At 41.3% G+C, this 22,812-nt stretch overlaps 2 protein-coding genes across 7 annotated transcripts in view; one reads left to right on the top strand and one right to left on the bottom strand.

The window, feature by feature from the left end:
• LOC133132452 (ensconsin-like) overlaps positions 1-5,855 on the top strand; it is a 36,234-nt gene extending 30,379 nt beyond the window's left edge. For all 6 annotated transcript variants that reach the window (XM_061247903.1, XM_061247902.1, XM_061247901.1 and 3 more), the window contains one exon: positions 1,431-5,855. In XM_061247903.1, the coding sequence (XP_061103887.1) occupies positions 1,431-1,438 (8 nt within the window). In that variant the 3' untranslated portion in view covers positions 1,439-5,855. The remainder of the gene's footprint in view (positions 1-1,430) is intronic.
• Positions 5,856-5,903: 48 nt separating this feature from the next.
• On the bottom strand, positions 5,904-21,860 carry LOC133132451 (four and a half LIM domains protein 1-like). Its single transcript, XM_061247897.1, has 6 exons — positions 21,760-21,860; positions 8,802-8,981; positions 8,162-8,336; positions 7,645-7,814; positions 7,226-7,412; positions 5,904-6,792 (listed from the first exon to the last, which is right to left on the bottom strand). The coding sequence occupies exons 2-6, from the start codon at positions 8,955-8,957 to the stop codon at positions 6,638-6,640; spliced, it is 843 nt and encodes a 280-aa protein (XP_061103881.1). The 5' UTR covers positions 8,958-8,981; positions 21,760-21,860; the 3' UTR covers positions 5,904-6,637.
• Positions 21,861-22,812: the final 952 nt, after the last annotated feature.

Here is a 22,812-nt window from a genome sequence, read left to right as displayed (position 1 = left end):
ATGATTATGTAAATACAATCAATATTACAGTAAGACTAAGCACACGACAATGAGAACACAGGCTTCACATACACCAAAACCAACAATGTAACACCCTTCCCTATATACCCTGCGTCCGCTCGTGACAGGCACAAGTTATTTGCCCTAATTAACAGGAGAAAATCGAACGGCTGTGATATAACCTACAAAAACAAGACCTGCGAATTTAAAAGCCCATACCATCAAACATCGTACAATATATAATTATTCTCACACAGGCAGATAATAATTAGCTATTCAAATACAACCTTACCACAGCGGGCATGAACAATTGAGCTTTTTCATCTCTTTAATCTTACCATTGGCGGCTTGTTGCGAAAGAGGTAGTGTATTCCGAATCCACTTTTCATTATAATCTTATAATTTTACCCCGGTAATACTAGCCTCCTTTTTTTCCCACGTGCAGTGACGTTTTTTATGAAAACTAATCAAATGTAATATGTTCCTCTAGATATATATTTAGTAAAGATATCTCGTTTTTGAGTTCTCATGCAAACGAAGCGGTTTCTTTTGGATCCTGCAATGTTATGACGGTTGTGTGAATACTATGATCTATAAATAATTCAAATGCCAGACAGCAAAACGATTGGCTCAAAGAAATAGCATAAATAATGTTGCCATGGTTCAAGTTTTGGTCATTGCCCGTTTTAATCGTTTAAAAAAGAACGCAGTAGCCTACATTTCTGTGTTTTGGCTCTCTTTATCTGCGAAAAAAACGCAGAATTCTACGTTAACGCGACCCCTGAGAACGCATCTGATATTGTAGGAACAGTATGAAGAAAGATTTCTGTTTCAAAACCTGTTTGTATATATGACTGGTTCGGACATATTCTGCCCTTTATCTTTCTTCCTGGAGGGCCATGGTGCTTTTTAAAAACTTTTTCAAACCTGTACTTCAAATTTTACTGCGGAAGCTAACTGAAGATGAGTTGGCCCAGGGGACTCCGAATGGAAAGCTGAGACACTGCAGCCCCAGGACATGAGATTCATTATCAAAATCATCATCAAGTTGGAGATGTAATTATGTGCTATTATAGAGGGGTTTAATAACGTTTAATTGCATTTTTATCACAGATTTATACAAAATATTTTACCCTTCTTCCAATATGAAACTGAAAATAATAATTAGCAGGTAGACACTTTATATTCTAGATGGTATCACTTCACATCTGTCATGTAACCAATGTGCAAAAGTAATTCTGCCTGCCTCTAATTCACTTAATTGATGCGAGGAGCATTAGAATATATTATGTGGACAGACTATGAGGGTGATGTCTGATCATTTCTTACCAAACGCATCCCTGGCAATATGAGATATTTCATCCCGGTCTTGAGAGTGAAATGGAGTAAACCCTGCTGTCGTTGTGTTGTACTGTGCTGTTCCCTCTCAGAGATGTGATGCTGTGGACCTGCAGAAGGACTGCGATTATCGCTCTCCCAGAGCCCTGTCTTTTGCCCCCGGAGGCCTCCCAGCCCCCATCCCAAAGATGCTTCGGCTCAGCACAGAGCGCGGAGATTAGGATTTCGGATTGCTAACTTTGCACCTCAAAGAATAATTTAAAACAAGCTAAAAAAAAAAAAGAAATGCTTCAGGGAAAACGGTATATTCCTTCAACGTGCTTACTTACTCTTGGGTTTCTCACGGTCATGTCTGAACATGAACTGAGTGTTGTGTTTTTGTTTTGTTATTGTGTTATATATATATATGGGGGGGTGCATAGTGTAATTTATTCAAATGGCTTCTACCCTGCTGTTTTCTGCTCACTCTGTGTATTCTGTAGGAGAAACAGACAGACGCAGACTGTGTTTGTGAGGGAGAGCAGGTACATGAGCCTTGAGCAGATGTGCGTGTGCAGGCGTGGAGATGTTGGGTATGAACTGAAATGTCAGAAGTGACAGGAAGGTGACGTCTGTTAAAGAGGCCACTGCTGGCTCCCACCTCACTCTTCAGCCAAAGAATGAAGGCAGACACATACAGTAAAAGCCTGATGAAGCCATTGCCCTCACTCTCAAACGCACAGACAAGCTGTCCGGGGTCCATTTTAAAAACGGCTAACTAGCCTTCGCTATACAGGTCCTGAGACTTTCCCCTTGTATGTTGCCTTTTGGGAGTGAGCTGTTATGCTGACACTTGGGTTTTGTAAGGATGATTTATGCACATAAGAAATGCAGGTCCTGAGCACAGTCCCCTCACAGACAAAACAGCCTATTGCCTGATTCCTTCATCCTGACTCGCTCTATTCTGATCAACTGTGAAGGGAGTGAGTACAGGTGAGAAGCCTCAAGTCTCTATATCAGCAGACACTGTATAGTCCAGTAGGGGGAGCTCTACAGTCACAACTGGGGCTAACTCACTGAAACACTTTTCTATTGTCGGACTTTTACTTTTTGCCTTTAGTTTTTTATGTAAGTTAAGATTTTAGAAATATAAAAGAGAAAACCAGTTAAAGTATGTGCTTTTGTTTAGTAATTTTTTCTTTTATTTTATGTTACTGTTCTTGGAACTTCTTTTGCAGCCATTGGTCTTTATTATTAGGGTTTGTTAAGGCTTTTTTTGCAGGTAATACTTATTTTTATATTTATTCTTGACTGTGTAATTCCATGTTTCAATTTGAATGCTCCCTGAAAGAAACTGCTACTCAGCTGGTAATATGTGCATGAATGAAAAATATCTATAACCTAATACTAACCATAATAACACATACTGTTATGCGTGAATGTTAATATGTGCACAGTTTATCACTTTTCCAAAAGTCAACTCCCCATCAAAAAAAGAGAGGTTTTCAGGTGTTCTATGGGGGGGGGCTTAGTTCACATTAGCCATTTACCACACTAATAAGTGTCAAAATAAGAGCATCTAAAATGTTATACAAATATTGTTTCTGTATGAAAACTACTTTTTTGTATGTCGTTACATTTAAATATTTCTGCACTAACTCAAATGGTTTTGAACATAGTTCATTTTGTCTGTGGCATACCATTTCATTTATTATTTTTTTCAATGTAACATAATTTGGCTCTCCATTTATATATATTTTTTATTTTAAAATATATGTTGGCATATTTAAGTATTTTTATTTTGTATATAATCAGTATTAGGCTATGAAGCCCCATGTGGGAGAGAGGTGTAGCTGAGGCTGGGGTGTTGGTATTCATTGTTACTGTATCATTTTAGCACGTTCCATAGCTTCAAAAACCCATGCTTAATCCTGTTTAACCATTCATTCACCATTCTCTTTGCCAAGGGTTTCTTTAGCAAAATCACTTTCAACTTTCATTTTGTGAACATGGTCATCAATGGCCACCATACTACTTCTTCACCTTCTGTTTACATGGTTAAGGGCCGGAGTGAGAATGGATGTGGGTTCTCTGTGTGCAGAACACTATTTTGGTTGTGGTAACTGCCTGTGGCCATTGACTTTTGATTACATAAGAAAGGGAATGGTATACTTGCTTCAGCACCACTTTAGCTAACATGAACAAAGAGGGTGAGAGAAGGAGACACTATTGTCCTGTTGTGGGGGTATTGGCCTGTTCTGCCATTAAAATGCCATTAATGGGTGGAGGTCAGGAATTCTGGCTTTGGCATTGGTGTTGTAAACCTCTTAAGAGTACTGAACAGCATATCAGTGTACACACCTTTTTATCCGAATGGTTATGGAACGTTCCGGAAATAATGCAATCTTTGTAATGTTGGATTCTATTCTGTATTAGTATCAAGGACTGTGACTGAAGTACTAGTTTGCATTTTTTAAATAAGTTAGTAAAGTAAAGCTTGCATTAATTGTGCTTAGACTCCCATTGGGACATGTTTTAGAATGTGTGTTTTTTTTTTTTTTGGTAGCATGTTGTTATATTGGAAACAATCTGCTACAGAAAGTATTCTGGTAATGCTCTCAAACCAATGAGTGAGTTTTGAGTGAACGCACTACAGAAAGGAAACCTCTTGCTCTAGGTCAACAAAATATGTTTAGCAGATGTGACTGGTTTCTACATTAAATGTTTCTGCCTTTAAGTGTAACTTGGAAGAGTGCATCATCTATTTGTGACGTTACTCGCCATATTAAAACTACTGTACCTACAGAACATTGAAGTAGAACTTCTTTCAGAGGTTACTGTTTCAGATAGTTGAACAAGAAAAAAATACTATTTTAACCCCGCACTGCAACACATGAAGAATAACATTAAATGTAGAGGTAGCAGAGGTTGTTTTGTAAAAGACTTACTACACAGATCGGCCATGCAACCGTGTTTGAAAATTGATTAGGCTTCAGCTTAGAAAGAAAGATTCTGGAAGTGATATGAACTTGATATGAAGATGCAAAGCTGGTGTGAAATGTAAGCCATACATTCTAATGCCATGTATGATCCTTGTGCTATTACATTATTGAAAATGTATTATATATATGTTTGCATTACCGGTGATGCATTGTACATATTTGATTTGGAATGGTCACATTGCAGAATGTTTCAGTGTTTGCATTATTTCAGGTAGATGGTCTGTGTCACATGTTAGTCTTTTTTCATTTTAAGGAAAGCGATTTTCAACAGCATATTTCCCAGAGGATAGTACTGATGGTTGTAAGTAGAATGAGGAAGATGCTGAGATGAGTGCAGACTGTCTTCACATGTGGTCTCTCCTGTTTGGCTGTAAAATTTTATTAAAAGTACATATGACATTAACATTAAAAACACTGCAACAGTGGTATGCACTGAGGCAACACTGTTGAATTATAAAGGTCTACGATGCTACATTAACATTAGGGGCACAGCATGGGAGGAATGAGGAGCCCAGCACTGAGGCTTGCCCTACATACGCACTGCATTTGCAGCCAGTTCACCTTTGAGCTTCTGGGGCAGCTGACTGTTGCTTGTAATTTGCTGATTGTGGAAGAGACATTTGCCTTGGAAATGGCTCATTGAATTGGATTTATCTGAAGTATGTAATTCCACGGAGAAATATGAAAATGGATTAATGCTAATCCTTCTGGTATAGCGCAGTGTATCACCAACTAATTATTTCTGCAAAGAAAAATATAGAGCAGATGTGTTTTTAGGACCTATTTAAAGACACATTTACATTCGAAAATAATTTAGCATTTTTAATTATGCATATGATGGAGGATTAAAAATCATTTCCTTTTAGCTCTGTTTTTCAGTGAAGAGAAGCCACTTTTTCTTTGAGTTGTTTTTGAGACTGAATCAAGTATGTTCTAAAAATGGGGAAGCAAGTCTGTCTGGCCGTAGCCAAATTCCAGTGGTCTAGCTGGTATGTGCATTAGTGTTTAAAGGAACACTACAGTCGTTCTTGGTTTGTAATGTTTTTCCTCACCTGCTTCGCTGGCATGTGACCTCAGCGGATATAGCCGTTTATCAAGTGGCAGAGATTGTGATGTGGATGTCTTGTTTGCTGAAGTGGCCATGTTCAGTTATTTCATGTGACTCACAGTGAAAACGCCCTGTCCAAGACTTGAAATTCTCTAATGTAGTTGCTGCTTATGCTGAAATCTTGTAACGCTGAAGACCCAGTGCACATCTCGGTGGTATAGAGTTCACTATTCTTAAGCTCATAATTGTTGCTACAGTTCTAGATATAGCAGTGCCTTAGTATGAGAATAGGCTATGAATAACTAAATGTATCGGATTAAATGTGCTTACCTTGGCCATGACAATCACGTTGCCCAATGAGGGCACGGAATACATTGACTTGAGCTGTGCGGGTGTGTTTGAATGCCCTGTCCACAAGTGATATTTGTAAATATACCTCCTAAGTGTATTGATGAAAATCTGTTTAAATAAAGTTTTGTGAAATAAAACCGTGGTGAAAAGTCATTATTGTCTCAGGGGTTTAATAAAAGGACGACTTTGCTTTGGAGAGTATTTTAATGCATGTTGTACCCTATGTTCTGCATTACAAATTTTTCTGAGGAATCCCAGACTGCCATGAAGATTTTTGGACCTTTCCATAATTACAGTATACAATGCTATATAGACACAACATAAGCATTGAAGAGAAACAATTTCAAGATAAATGAGTCTATCCACTTATCTACTATAGACTCACTGAAATATGTCTGACTAATGTTAAATGTTAAGCATATCCAGCATGTTTATGAGCGAAGTAACCATAGCATTTAATGTTCAGATTCATGGTTTTTAAAACCTCCACTAACGCACCAATTTCAGGATTGCGCATCCTTGATGCAGTCTAACAGGTATTCAAATCCTGAACTAACTTCTTTTGAAGCATTGACCGTTTCATACCAATAAAAGCAAATTGCTGAGTAATGTACATACAAGTTATGGAACAATGAAGAGTATATTGTATGTGATAACCAGGCTGAAAAATTAAGACCGACAGACCGATAATAGCTGAGATTTATGGGTTGTTAGAGAGAGGAAGTTAAACTTCCTTATGACTCCCTCAAACTGCTCACATGACCAATTCTTTGATCCAAAGCTAACTCTCATTACATTGATGATACCCCTGCAGTGGTGAAACACTGACCCTTAAGATGGTCTTTTCTAATTATTGCATTTCTATCATTTGCCTCAAAGCCTCAAAACCACAGAATAAATCCTCCCCCCTGGTTTCGGCTTATACCTTCTTGGCACAATCGGGGCAGTAGATGTCTTCCCCGTTGACCACAAAGTGCTTTTTTGCCAGACCCAGAGAGCACTTTTTACAGTTGAAGCAGTACTCGTGCCAGGACTTGCCCTCGTAGTTCACCACATTGATTCCCATCCCAAACCCTGCAGGGAACGATACAGAGGAGGTCAGTCCATCAATCAAATATAAGTGTTGTTACTTGTAACCAGGTGGTTGCAGCCCTTTACTGTAGAAATGTCCTACCCTCCAGTAAGGACAAGTAAGGACTTGCCCTGTCCAAAGTCACAATGGAACAATGGGGAGAAATCAAGGTATAGGCGTGCCTTCAGCTGTTCTTTAAAAATGGCAACCACCAATTTTGGTTTAATAAGTACTAGAACTTTAAATTCTTTACATCATCCCAGGATAAATTTCAAGAAACACCAGGTAGATAACTGGCTGGTAAATGCTTGACATGACGAACAAAGAAAATCCCTGGGTTGTGTGATGTTCAGAGAAGAATCATATGAACCCAGAGATTTCTCTAGAAGAAAGTTCTAGACCTAACCCCCGAGAGAAGGTGTATGTGTGTTGTACCTGTGATGGGGCTTTGGCATCCACAGCACTTCTTGGCCACCGTGCTCTTGTAGCAGTCCACACAATAGGCGTGTTCCTCGTGGGAGGTGAAGCGTGTTCCGGCAAGAGGCTTTCGGCAGGTACGGCACACAAAGCACTCCGAGTGCCAGGGCTGGTCCTGGTAGGTAACTCCACCAGAGGTGATGGCCTGCCAGGGAGAAGGCATGATATCAGCCAGGAGCTGTCCTCTCCAGACCCACTGCTGCTCATATTACAGCTGTGATATGGCCAGTTATACATTTGCTTGAACCAATCTATTTGTCACAGTAAAAGAATGTCATTGTGTGAAATTATAACCCCACGCCACAATAGAAATCTACCCATGTGTACGCATAGCCCCTGCTTGCAGTGAACAAAGGCATGACAAGAGTGTGCAGTACCTGCTTGCAGTGAACACAGTGCTTGCCAAACTTGCGCTGGTGGCAGGGCGCACAGTAGACGTTGTCACCCTTGGTCAGGAAGCTCTTGGTGCGGATGGGCAGCTTGCACTGGTAGCAGGTGAAGCAGCTGTCATGCCACACGTTGTTCTTGTACTCCACGTTTTCATCGCCTGGGGAGGACACCTCTGTCTCACATGATCTGCTGCAACAGGATCTGTGTGACTGCGTTCAAGACTCATCCCTTTGCCACACAATTAGCCCTGCTGTGAAGTGGCCACTGATTTATATGACTGGATTATTAGCACTTGTGGTTCTGTACCTGTTTTCTGAGTGTGAAATGTTCATAATACTATGCATTTGCTACAGTTGTTATTTGCCATAATTTGTCTTGGACAAGGCCACCTACTGTGTGAATAACTGTATGTAAACAGAGCAGTATCCTCCATATGTGGTTTATCTACTGTATTATGGTGTATATGTACTGTGCATGAGCCGAGTGTGTGTGTGTGTACCACACCTGGCAGGACAGCTTTGTAGCAGCCATGGCAGCGTGGGGCATCCTCCCGGGAGCTGCACTTCCCACACATGATCTTGTCATCCTTCATGCTGAAGGACTCTTTGGCCAGAGGTTTGTAACACTTGAAGCAACGGAAGCAGTCCTCATGCCAGTAGCGGCCCTTGTGGTGCAGCTCCTGTGAAAAAGGTGCTGTAGTCAGAGTCTGCTCCTCTTTTACAGACAGGGAAACAGACTGGTTAACTGCACATACACCCTGTTCCTCTTTAATGGGCAGGGAAACATACACAGGCAGACAGCACACAGTGTACACCCTGTTCCTCTTTTACAGACAGGAAGACGCACACAGATAGAGAGCACAAATCCTGCTCTTCTTTTACAGACAGGTAAAACACACTGGCTAACTATACTTGAACCCTGTTCCTCCTATACACAGACATGGGCACTCACAGGCTGACAGCACATACACCCTGTTCCTCTTTTACAGACGGAAACACACACACAGGCTGACCGCACATACAGACTCACTCCCAGCATCGAGACTGTGGGATTGTTGTTGCATACAGAACACAAACACAATGAGGGCTGAGGGATGGGTGGCAAGGACGATGATGAAGGAGCACTCCAACCAATCGCTGCTCACCTTGGAATCTGTGCCAATGGGGCGGTGACACTCAGTGCAGCTGTTGGCACAGAACTTATCAAAACAGCGCACACACACAGGCCTCTCGTCCTTCTTTATGTATTTCTTCCCATGCAGGTCGTCACGGCAATAGAAGCAGTCAAATCGGTCTGTCATGGTGGCTTGGATCGCTCAATGGGCCTGTTCAGACAAAGACACACACAAGACATTCACTATTGACTGCTTACCTCAGATGTAGAATTAACAAGTGTTCCTGCATTTACAGGAAAGCATAAGCCATGACAAGCATTAAAGGAGAAGGGGAAACGAACCAGCCTCAAAGCTGAAAATATTGTGGCATTATTAACGATAATTACTATCAAATCAGATTTTTTCCCCCTCAATTCTGTGATAAACGTTACTAGGGATGTGGAATTGCCTGCACTGTTGATGTTTCACCACTGAGGGGCAGAGTAAATATTTCATTTTCATTTTCATAGTCTCTGAGCAGACATTCTTGCACACAAAGCACCTTTGCCGACCTTTGTGTGGGAAGGCAGTGTTGTTGCCCAGCATTATTCGTTATGACACAATAACGAAAGATCTCCAAGGTAACACTTCAGTGCTTAACTCTTAAAATACTATATTTACAGACTCAGAACGTGCAGATCATGGGTTTGAATATCCCAGGTGGAATGCTGCTATTGCCAATAGTAACTGGCCCAGTAATGCACCAAAATATGAATGGTGCAGATGGATTGCTAACATGGAGGGTTGTCTGCAGTGAAAATAATGTAAAATGACCTGCTGGCGTACTGTATACCTACTGTTTCAGAGTAAGAAACAGCATACAAGTCTCGTACTTGTTCTTATTCTACATTACTAACACAGTTCCAGTCTGTTAATCCTGGAGCAGCTAGCGATTATCCAAACAGCCTCAACCTAGTTCATTTGCCGTGCTAAGGCACATACCATATGTGTGGTTGAACCTGATACATGCTTTTCTGTGCGCACTTTCAAAAGGAAAACCTGCCAAAACTAAAATAATAGCTGTAGTTTTTTTATTGTAGAATCCATCCCACCGTTGTAATTAAACATAGCTTTTCAGAGGCATGGAGAATGAATCTGTGTGAAAAGCTGCCGATGAAATCATCAACAGATGTCTCTTCAAACATGGGACTCCACCGCATAGCAATGTGCTGTCAGATGATTTCTATGCATTAACTCGCTGAGCTGGAAAGCTCAGCATGTTTTTGGAAATCTTAGCACATCCCTCCCTTTGCCTTTTTTATTTTAATGATAGCATATCATGACCTGCCATGAAAACACAGGCCTTTCCCCAGACTGCAAGATCTGAACTGTGTTCTGGATCTCTGCACATTCACATACCAGAGCTCCAGAAGATGTCTGGGAGGGAACGTCCATTCATTGGAGACTCTGTACCAGAACAAACCTCTTGTAAGGCACTCTGTGCAGCTAGAGCATGGCCGAGAGCACTCTCGCAGTGAACCGCAGTGAGGTGCTGAATGGGTCCCCTCTCCTGCTGCAGTACTGGGGCCCACATGTTCTAGGGCGGAAATATTGTTATCTGACTAAAACTGTCTCTGTTTCCTCAATCGGGTGTTAATGATATCCTCAACCTTTCGCGACTTCTTAGCTACTGAACTCGGAGTGACTTAGTTCACCAAGTTACCATGGAAATATTGGAAATATTTATACTCGGAAAACCCCACTATTTGAGGATAGATTCAGAGGAAGATGTGGGTTGTTGGCATTTTAAACTCTTTAGCGAATTATCCTCTTAGCCAGGACAAACCACTGCCCATTGCTACAGCTCAAGCTGGGGTTTGTCTCAAACAGGTACTAAAAGCCAGTTTCTCCCCTGGCATTCAGGGGGCAATGCATTTTTCGTTATCATTCGCAACCAGAAGATGGCCTTGCTCATCGCAAGAGCACGCTCAGTCCTAACTGGGTCACAGCCCAGCAGGGAAGAGATGGAGGCCATTAAAGAATTATGTACCTAGCACATCTCATGTCCTTTGTGTGGAGACAAATCTTGCTGGGTCTTGCTTGCTTTTCTATGTAGGCAAGATAGGATACTGAAACCTTGAAATACAGGCATTGTTTTGACAGGACAAAGCTTCCCTAAATTAGCTCGTCTCTTACAGGAAGGGAAACTGGAACATGATGTAAGCTTGCTGAATTACATTCAATGGCTCTCTTTTAGGGCATCCAAGGTCAACAGTGTGTAAAGTGTGTGCATTCAGGAGCACGGAAGACTAAACTGATGCCCACTTCCATGATAGGTGACACCCAAGGTATCAGGCGGAAGAGAGACACAATTGTGCACAAATGTATGAGAAGGAACAGAGCAAAGACAAGACTGGATCAGAGAATTCTGAAAATCACCAAATAGTTATTTGTCCTCTGTTATGTGACACAAATATACGGATCATGGCTCACTGTACCATCCTTTAATCATAATAGCTCACAAAGGGACAGTGGCAGCCAGCATATGTGAGTCTACTGTAGCACAGCCAGAAATGATCATGATTTGCATAGAAAATCAGGAAATGGTACTCTCAATTAACATCTAATTTGAAGCTCTGGCTGCCCTCTAATTCATTTCCCCAATCACAGCAATCACTGTCTTATTCAATGGGAGTACACAATTTCCACCATGTTCAGTCAGAAGTAATGTGGAGGAAGTGTGCAGATTCCAGGCAGGTTTGCTCCTGGTGGGTCATTCAGACCAGAGCAACAGAGCCAGGATGGCTGCAGGAAGGAAGCCAGTGTTCTCATTCCTCCATCAGCTCACCAGTGCAAATGAGGCAACAGAAGCAGTGTCACTGCTACCTGGGAGCCTATAGGAAGCCGTTCTGATCCATTAAATGGAATGAGAAAGCTGAGGAATGGAATGAGGAGAAAGTCAGTAACTTCACAGACCCCTCAGCTCCAAGCCTGACAAATTTTCCCAACTCCTCACAGGCTAACACTCCCCATTGTCCACAGCACATGTGAATGAAGTACAAAATAATTAGGGGCCATGAACAAGGAGAAACAGAGATAGAGGAGGATAAGAGCGAGTTTGAATTCCTTTGGTATGACCTCAGAAACATTACAGTATTTTGGAGCGCAGACAAGGATCATAATAAATCTGTCACTTCACTGAAATATGACAATGAGATAAACCATTTAGTATGAGCACAAATGGTAAATGGTAAATGGTTGGCATTTATATAGCACCTTTATCCAAAGCGCTGTACAATTTGTGCTTCTCATTCACCCATTCATACATTCAAGGCACCAACTAGCTCGTCAGGAGCATTTGGGAGTAAGGTGTATTGCATAGGGACACTTTGACACACCCAGGGCGGGACTGAACCAACAACCCTCCAACTGCCAGAAGACTGCTCTTACCACCTGAGCCAATGTCATCCCACAAGTGCCAATTAAATTGATTTGATTGATTACAATTTTCGAGTGACTGTCCCATGCCCCAAGATGAATGTGGTTCATCCAGATAATGGGCAGGAACTTTTAGTTGCCAAAAAAAACAAGTTTCATCACAGTTGTATGCACAGAATTTGGAGCATTTCATGAACTGCATGAAGTGCATAAGGAGACAGGTTATGTAGCTTTTTTAGCTAATAACCATACATAATGGAATGTTTAGGCACTTCCTCATTTTAGTGAGTTTAGTGCATTATATGATGGGAAGGCAGATGTGAAATTACATTTACCCTACATTTATCCAAAGCAACATGCATACCAAGGTCATAGAACAAACAACTGAACACGTCAGATAAGGTACAATTCATATTTGATTGACTGACTGACACAAGGTATATAGGCCAACTCTGTAACTACCATACCAAGACATCTACAACTTCAGGAATTACAGTACCAAGACAAATATTCAAAAGTCCTAATATCTTGTTTGGGGAAATGCCATATTGCTAATTCTAACAATCAGAAAGCGAATGCCCTCCAAAAGGGCCAATGATTCTGATTCAACTAATTAACTAATCTTCAAGCAATCAAGTAGATGCCTTAATAAAGGGCTAAAACGAAGTAGCACATTAGCCCTTTTTGGACACTATTGGTCGCCCCTGCCTTAAGACCATATGACCTGACTGGTTTTTACAGAGACAGAGGATACACACAATTGTCAGTACTGCACATGAGATAGCCTTAGTGCACACTGCTCACTGCAAACCTAGCTAAGCAGGTTTAAATACTGTGAATGAATCCAGTGATCAGCTTTAACATACATTAGTCTATACAGAGACAAAGATAGATTTGGATTTAAGTGAACCTTTTTGAAAAGGCTATATCACACATATTTGGACCTGCCTCTTGATATGAGAGAGCTTATCTTCATGACATGCACAGAAAACTATTTGTAACTCTGGCCAAGAACTGCGAGTCAGTAAATTCAGTTTCCTATTCAATAGAAGTGGAAGCCTAATTTATGAAGATTTTGCCAGACTTTTCCAGACAAGTGACCTTTTTTGAAAATATTTCTGAGATACGCAGATTGTAGCCTGCACACAGGCCAAGGTCAAGGTGCTATATACTGGTAAAAACACAGCACACCATGCACTTTCTCTAATATTTGCTGTCAAGTTTCCTAGCAACGCAAATATGTTTTATTAGTAGGAAGAAGACTATTCATCACATGGCTGCTTCAACTGGATCAACAATCTGGCCAAACAAAAAAGCGTATTATCCAAACGCTTCACACGCTGATCTTTCCTGATAAGAGAAATGGGAACAGCAGAAAAATTTCAGGAAACTGTGTCCTGGCTAGAAAGAGCAAAAAGGTTCAATGAAACTTAATTAAGGTTCAGAAGAGAATGATATGGAAATGGACCTGGCCTCCCTTTCAGACTGAATAGTGCCCTCCATTCCTCATCAACCACTTAGCAGTTCATAAATGCAGAATAATGACCTTAATCAGAGGTATCTAATTAAACTAAACCAATAAGTGACTCCGTAATAGTCTGGATTTTCTTTGTTTTAACATCCATCTGGTTCTAATTAGTAATTTGATTCAGCCCATTACTAGTGACTTCATATCCTGCTATTTAGCTCCACAGTAACAATCTGTTACCAACAACAAATAAATATACATGAGCTATATGCAATGGAAAATGTGCTATTTCCTGATATTAAGCACTGTGGTCTAGATTCTCCATTTAGTTCCCCACTACCTCTCCAACACATTTTCTCTGTTTCCTCCAGCTGCAGAAATACAACTAACATTTGTTGTAACCCTGAATATCCACTGCCCTGCATCCACTGAAAAAAATGTAAAAGTAAAGATTTTCTCATGCCATTGCCTTGTCCTTGCCTGTCTGTCATATATTTAGGTCAAATGTAATCAAGATGCTACATTCTTTGTCTTTGTGCACACAAGGGTGTGCATGTGCATGTATACAAGTATGTATGGTATGGGCATGTATCTGTTAGCATTCTGAAATGTTGACAGGACAAGTAGAGAGCCCAGGATCAGAGAAATGGCCACCCACCTGCTGAGTGCTTTTGTCAGTGGGGGAAAATGGCCTGGCATATCGACTCGAGCATTACACCGCCCACACACCTACCATTTTAAAAATGTGCATTTTCAACTGGGCAGGACAGAAAAGCATATGGGACTTTACCAATGCAACAATGTTAGGACAATTTTTTCACTCACAGTTAAATGCACCTTGGGACATCAGGGACTTGGGGCATTGTTTTATTAAACTGACGATTTGTTCTTTATCACCCTGCATTTTCAATCAACATTTGAAACTTTTTAAAATAGAAGAACAGTATATCAGTGAAATTCAACCCTCCATGGATTCACCTTCCTCCTCGCATGCCGATCAATACAATGGGCAGACTGGCTGGTTGATTTTCTCAATTTTGCTAAATCTTGGGACATCTGCTACTGGAATGTAGCACTAAGCTCTCAATAATACATTTCAAGAATTCGCTCCAAATTAATCTCTTTCCGATATAAAATGATATAAATATTCTTTCTCATTCCATTCATACACTGCCAGGAAAGCGATAAAGTGTTACTTGTCTTCGCGAGAGGAGACTGCAGTCTGGAGGCCTTGCTGTAACCAAGGGCACTGCCAAGTCACCGATGACTCCTCAGCCGCCATAATTATCTCTCTCCCCCTCACAACTCCAGCTGGGTCTCAGAACAATGGCCGCCATTCAACCGGTTCACAAATAAGCCCTTTGCTCCCCAACTATTATTGTTCAATGCCGAGCATCGCGAAACAGGCACATTTTTGTTGGAATTGAACAAGTCCTCTCGGAATAGCAAATTGGCAATAATAAACGCAGCATATTTTATTTAAGCCCCTGGGATAACAGACGCCCTTTAAAAGAAGATGGAGGCGACGGTGATGTGGCCGGGTGCCCGGCGACCCCAGGAGTCAGCATCTGGCCCACAGTTGGGTGTGAGGGTGGCCAAAGCAAACAGAGCTAGAGTACACTGGAGGCGTGAAGGTGGCACAGTGAGAGAGTCTGCCTCAGACCTCACCGCCCCCCCCCCCCCCCCCCGTATCTGTCCAGACACTGTCTCACAAAAGTAAAACATCAAGCTCTTGTTTTCCTTGCCTGCAGTGGACTGCCCCTCCCTCTCTATCTCACTCTCTCTCTGAACTCCATCCAGTCCCATTTGGGTTACCGTTTTCTTCCTTTCATGGGGAGGGTGTGGCCTCTTCACCATGGCCAGTGACCGAGATGAAAGGGAACTAATTGGAGGCCAAGTACAGTAAACACCACACATTCTTTAGTGCATATACACAAAAAGAAACACACACATACACACTCTCTCTCTCCCTCATACGCTTGTCCAGCTCGGTCAGTCTATCTCTGCCAGGCTGCGTGTCATCACCGATGAGGAAAGGCAGCAGAGGTCCCCTGGGGGCTGCAGCGGGTAAGCTCTCTGCAGAGGGTGGTGTGCGGGTATGAGCTCCTCACACAGGAATGTGTGAGAATGAGGAGACGGGGGCAAACAGGAAGCCCGAAGTGTGGAATCGCACAGCCAGGCCTCCTGCCATTAACAACCACCAGCGTTTCACTCCGCTTTGTCTAGACTCGTTAACGGGTCACCTTCATTAGCACAGCATAATTCACTGTGCCCTTCAATGTGCTTTTTTTTGGATGAAGGGGAGCCATTTTCATTTTATAATTAAAAACAGAGCTTCACTTAAAGTGACAGCGTGCCAAAATCGAATTGATGAAATGGAAAACTCTTGGCAGACTGCGAATGTATTTGGAAGGCAACAGCTTGTAAAATTGAGTAAGGACTCGCATGCATGACCTCCCCCCTATCTGAAACGAGTCTCACTGATGGTTTCTACAGCTGCCCTTTGAGTCCACAGTCAGTATTGCCTCAGATAAATGGATGTTACGTCGCTTTTGTGTGCCCGCGTGTACCAAGACTCTCTGCCCAGATTCACCACAGCAGGGCAACAAAAAGCTGTCACCAGGACAACAGACCAACACTGGAGTGAGTCACACTGGGGTCCTGAGTGATGGCTGCCCTCAATCTGCCTGTAAAAACAGGTTTTAGAGCAGTGGTTTCCCCAAACTCAGCCCTGAGGCAGCCCTGCGTATGCTGGTCTCCATTCCAAATGCTATTGCAGAATTTTAACAAGCTGTTAATTTTTCTTAATTAGGCTTTTTGTATTTAGAGGGATTATTTGCCCTCTTAAGACACATTAAGTGAGAAATGGCTATGCATGCAATGAAGAATAAAATCCTCATGTTCATATTGTGCTTATTGTGCTAGACTGCAGACAATTACACATAACTTGGCATGAAAATTACCTAATTAATTAACTTGTTAAAATTCTGAGATTGTGGTTGGAAGAAAAAACACGCATGCCCCAGGACTGAGTTGTAACTACTGGTCTAGAGAAAAAAGGTGTCCTCTCTAGTATAAAGGCTGGGACATCTTGCCCATATACCATGACAGCAGGACACTATATCATATTGCATACTGCACACTGTACACTCAGAGTTGCGACCAAAGCTGGGAGAACTCACAAAGTGGGTTTGGAAGAGGCGATGACTGTTGGCTGATCTCCACGCTGAACTGGTCCATGCATACCACACCGATCACAGATCTTTCGATTACTGTTATTCTGTTCTCCCGTTTTTTCTGCAGACCTATCCAGGGCCATTCCGCCTCATTCGCGCTCTTTCGGGGTGCACCGCACCACAGAAATTAGAGATTACATAATGAGGTCCATTTCCTCTTGAGTTGGGTCTGTGTGCCAAACATCATAAAGGCCTAAATTGAGCCAGACGAACTGAAGCCTCCCAGACCACAGCAATGTCGGTTCAGGCCACCGCCTGGGTCTAGATGCACAGAGTCCAGGGTTGAACACACGCTTAGATGGGGAAGGGCACCAGAAGGTCACAGGTCAGGAGCGGCCTGTAGCGTAGTGGTTAAGGTACATGATTGGGACCCGCAAGGTTGGTGGTTTGATGCCAAATGCCATTCATGTAATGTAATGTCTGATGTTCCCTTGATGGAACGCTGCCATTTAAAGTACCTCAGCTGCATTGAGAAATGACCAGAGGTGCAAGATAATTGCTTTAGCATAGTGTCACCCCAGATGAGGCTGCTTACAATACAACACAAAGACCACAAGCATTGTGTAGGTGTGGGCTGAACTCGAGACAGAAAGAGGATCCTTCCCCCGCTCCATCAAGCCACAGTGTCACCAGAACCACAGGGCCAGATTCAGTAGGAGTGAACCTTTTCCACTTGGAGTTCGCTGCTGTTCTGACACCATGGCTCAAAGCCGCACACACAGATTACAGCCTCACTGCAAGCCAGTACAATGGTCTGGACCACACCTGCATGACGCACAGTCTCAAACCCACTTCCATGGAAGGAAGCAAGGCATGATGGGCGTCAGAGGAGCCGATTGGCCCACAGGGTCCAATGAAAGAGCTGCATCTCCTGCTTACTTCACGACCCCGGGCAAACTTTCCTAACTGTACAAATGAAAAACAAGCACAGAGGCATCACCAGCCTGTGGGAGAAGAGGTCACAGAGGTGTCAGATGACCTCACACACTTCAGAAAAAAAAATTTAAATATAAATTTTTTTTTTTTAAAGTGTATGAATGCCTGACTTGCTACAATGCCAAATAAGGATTTATAGAGGTGTGAGCTCACAGGGGTGTTTAATATGACACAATGTTTGTGCTGCTGTGGAGGAGAACAGGCCAAGCTCGCTGTGGGAGGCACATGTGCTAGTCTACACTGATCCTTGTCGTACCCAATTCAAGGAGGTTTGCTCAGTTGGGAGTGTATGTTTATTTAATCTTATTGCAAAGCAAATCACAATGCATGTATGTTTTCAATTGTTCAGAGGACGCTTGTTAATGCACACACACCGACAGACACACTCATTTTGCAAGCTGTATTATTGGTATGGGAAGTTAATGTTTAATGGATTCAAACAAGTCCACTGTAAAAACCCATACTGGTGAAAAGGGCCAGGTTTCCTGGGAAAGGGACAGTATTGGCGTGGTGAGGTCAGTGCACAGAGGAGACGTGCTTCCTGCCACGGAGCCCGTTTGTTACCGCAGGGCCTGCTCCACAGGTGCTCCTGTGAAGTCATTACGGAAGAATGACATCATGCACTTGGCTGAACACTAAAGTAGGTAATGAAACAAGCCCGAGTCAGTTTTGGAATTCAATGCGTGTGCCTGTGTGTGCGTGCACACGTGTGTGTGTGTGTGTGTGTGTGTGTGTGTGTGTGTGTGTGTGTGCATGTGCGCGCTGTGTGTGTGTGTCTTTGACTGCATCCATGGTACAGTGAGAGTGAAAAGAGACAGACAAGGGATGGGGTTGATGACAGATTTACAGATGGTGTAATAACTCAAGCGCTCCCCTTCATCCAGATCTTGCTGCACAAAGCTGCATGTTTTGCCACTCAGACATGTACAGAAAAAAAGAAACAGCCAAAGAATTTTCATTGTTTTTTATATCATGTGACTTGACCTGTACGGCCTCCCAGTAGCTAGAAACTGTTAATAATTTATTAAACAATGATTTTTTACAGTGCTGAAGGTTTGTTGGCAAGCAAACCACGTTCTACTTCTGAGATTATCAACTTAATGTGTTGAACAACAACTTGAAACTTTACCCACTATATTCTCACTGCTGTAGACAAGAAGAGGACTACATTAAAATTGAAAAACACAAAAATAAAATCATGCTCTTACTCAGGAGAGAGGCATCTTATCAAATAGCACCATGCCCCATTAAGAATGGCATGCATACATTCCATTTTAGGCAAGTATACTCCATTAGTCATCCCCATCTATCCTGCCAGTCCCAGTCCCAATATTGTCTGTTTCCCAGATGCAACATATAAGGTAGCAGACAGTGCGCTTTACAGTGATACCTCATGTACCACTACCCCTCTCTTACCTACAGTAGGCTCCAAAATTATTGCCACCCTTAATAAAAACGGAGAAAAAAAGGCTGCATAAAATAATCGACATGGATAATGATCAGTATTTTATGTTGAAACATATGAGAAAACTAAACCATTTTACTTGGATGCATTTACTCAATGTTTGAATGTTTTTCATTTCGTAATCCCATTTTTTCCCGAAAACCACATGTGCTAAATTTATTGGCACTCCTAAAAATGATTGTAGATAAAATCTAATAAAGTAAAATTGCAATACTTTTAATTGCAATTGCACAATTGCAATTTTACTTTCATATAATTAATCTCAGTCTAAAGGAACTATATTGTGTCATTCCATCACTTCCTGTTCCAGTAGAGTATCCCTTTGTCAACCATCAGCATGGGAAAAGTCAAAACAGTCAATTCAGAAGACACACATGGTAATTGACTATCACAAGTTGGGTAATGTGTACAAAAACATACATAAACAGTTAAACATACCACTTAGTATTGGAGTATAATAATAATAAAAAACTTAAAACATATTGAATGGTTTCAAACTTGCAAGTGCATACTATCCCTGTGGACGGTAAGGAAGATAGTGAGGGAGGCCATAAGTAATGCTAGGATCGCGGTTTCAGAATGGCAGAGATTGGTTGTGTCTTGGGGTCTCAAAAAAATATAAAAAACATAAAATGGGACCTCCATACCAGCAAACTTTGGAAGGGTGGCACGAAGACAGTCAATGTGCACAAGAAACAAAACTAAGCATCTTGACTTTGCCAAACTTCATTGGGATTATGACTGGAAGAGTGCTTCCAGTGACAAAATTTAACATTTTGGCCAGAAACACCATCAACATTTTTAACGGCAACATGGGATGCATACAAGGAGAAGCACCTCATACCTACTGTCAAATATGGCGGTGGGTCATTGATGTTTTGGGGATGTTTTGCTGCCTGTTGTCCAGGGGCACTATTGTATCAATGGCAGTTTTTTCTTTAAAAAATGTAAGAAATTGGTTGATTCTATTGAATCATTAATAAACCCCACAACTTTATGGTGGGAAATAAAGCTTATGTCAATAACTATATTATTATTTAGTTTACAGCACTTTTTTGTGCAGATTTAACAAGGGTGCCAATAATTATGGGGCCTACTGTATGTGCCTACTGTATATACTCAGTGCCTAATGTTGTCATTCTGAATCTGAACCTCCGGCATGGTGCTAAACACATTGGTAATCGTTATGTCAGAGCATGTAATGTCCATGTAGGCCTTTTTAATGTAGAGCTGTTATGATGGAACTGCTGCTATATCCACCAATTCACATGAAATCTGAAAGAGGCATAGTAATGAATGACAAAAATGAAAGCTCCTACTGCATATCCTAGCATAAGAATAATAGAACTATTATACTGGAGGTCCCATTGGCCCACTTCTAGTGTCCACTATTACTTTTCCCCAACCCCAACTTTGGCCCAGGTTGCCAAGAGTCAAGTGAGCCAACAATAGAGACAAAATGTTGTCAGATATCTGAATCTTGCTGAACAGCAGAACATAGTGGTACGAGGTAAGTATGAAAAGAGGAAAGACTAAACTAAAAACAACATGAACTACAACATGAAATGAAATTTACTACAACAAGAAAATAATCCTGGTATAGAATGAAAATCGGTATATAATGGTCATCTTTTTTTTTCCGTTCCGTCACTCATCAGAAATGAGGAACAAACTTGCGGACTGATGTAATCTGTCCCCAATTCCACGGAAATTCCGTTGGTTTGCATAACTTTGCCAGAAAGACCCTCTGGAATGAATACAACAATTTCATTTGAAATGTGTTTACGTTTTCTTAATCAACGTAACCCTCGTAGTAAAGTGGAAAACGAGTAAATTATGCATTGAACATAAAACTACGTTCAATCAGTTACATCAGGTTTGCATGTCATCTGTAACCATTAAGAGCTGTTTCTTTGCCGAACGCTTTTGAATGCTTCTTGTCATTTCACGTGTAAGTGTACGCTCGAGCGCACCTGGGTAGATCATTCACGGATGAGGGCTTAATATTAAAAAGTTATAAAGTTAAGATATAAGATGATATAAGATGTCCAAGATGCATTAATAAATAGTTATTTGAGAACTGTATAGAACATGTTATTGAAAAGAAATAACTTGTTCCTGCGTGCACTTTTTAAAAAGAATGATAACTGTGCCCTGCGTGGACTTTTTACAGTAAAGTCTATTGTGAAATATGAATGGTTCCTACACACTGAGTTGAAGTCTATGTATTTCATGAATTCCTTTCGTTGTAAGGAATTTGTTTAATAGTAATGATGGCCTCGGGACGTAATCTGTAGATTCTTCGGCAACTAGCCTACAATAAAATGTTGAAAATGCATTCATAGCCTTTTTTCCACAAGAAAATTAATGAGACCGAACGACAATTAATACGCAGATACAAGTAAAGATTATTTAAAGATTACTATTGATTTCAACTCTATGTCTAAAGCAAAATGACAAACTCACCGGATTGAAAATGAAACGTAGAGGTCCGGGGGACGTTGTCGTCGTACAGTTGTTGCTCTCTACTCGTCGGCTGAAAAAGAGGCACGCCGTTAGCATTGGGCGTTTAAAGCAAGAGAGGGGGAGAAAACGTGAGTGAAAAAAATCACCACAGGATATGATCAAAAACCAACAAACTACATTCATGTCAACAATGATCTCAACCAAGAATGTACAATGATTGACTGTATTGTTTGCACCAATTTTGGAAAAGTTCACACAAATAATTTGCGCGGGCATGCGTAAAGTGCATCACAGTGGGCTAATAACCCTTTCTTTTTTTTGCTGTAGTAGGCCTACATTTGTTACATATAAAAATAAACAAATTTGGATGGATGTTAAGTGATAGTATTAACATTTTAAGGGAACAGGCTGGACAATGCATTTTTAGAAATACATTTGCATTGTTGACTTATACAGGTATAGTGTCCTCCATAATGTTTGGGACAAAGACCCGTTAAGTCTGGAATTGCTTCTGATTTGCCACAATTTTAGATTTGGAAACACATTAAAGTACACATTTTCATATTTTATAAATTTTGGTTTCACCGTGTAGAAATGACAGCAGTGTTTATACATAGTTCCACCATTTCATGGCACCATAACATTTGGGACACTTGGACACTTTGTGTTTGTAACTTCACAGGTGTTTGTAATTACTCAGGTGTGTTTAATTGCCTCCAGAAAGCACGTACGAGAGAGCTCTCACCACCTAGCCTTCCCTCTACAGTCCCGGCCAAAAGTTTTGTTGCATGAGTGGACAAAAGTGACTATTGCTAATTACCCAACTCTTAATTAGCTAATCCGGTTAGGAAACAACACAAATTCATCATAAGTGTCTAAAGTTTATTTAGATACTAGCAAAACAAAAATTTCATAGATGCTTATAAGGTTTATTGCTTGATAATGATGAACAAGCCCATTTCTACCTGGACAAAAGTCTTGTCGCAAATCAAATTATAATCAATAAATTTGATCTTTCTCAAAAAGTAAATAAAATACCAAATGAAAAATCAG

Source organism: Conger conger, chromosome 7, assembly GCF_963514075.1.
Source record: "Conger conger chromosome 7, fConCon1.1, whole genome shotgun sequence".
Lineage (NCBI taxonomy): Eukaryota > Metazoa > Chordata > Actinopteri > Anguilliformes > Congridae > Conger > Conger conger.
Note: the sequence above shows the minus strand (reverse complement) of the source record. Positions and strands in the feature narration are given on the sequence as shown.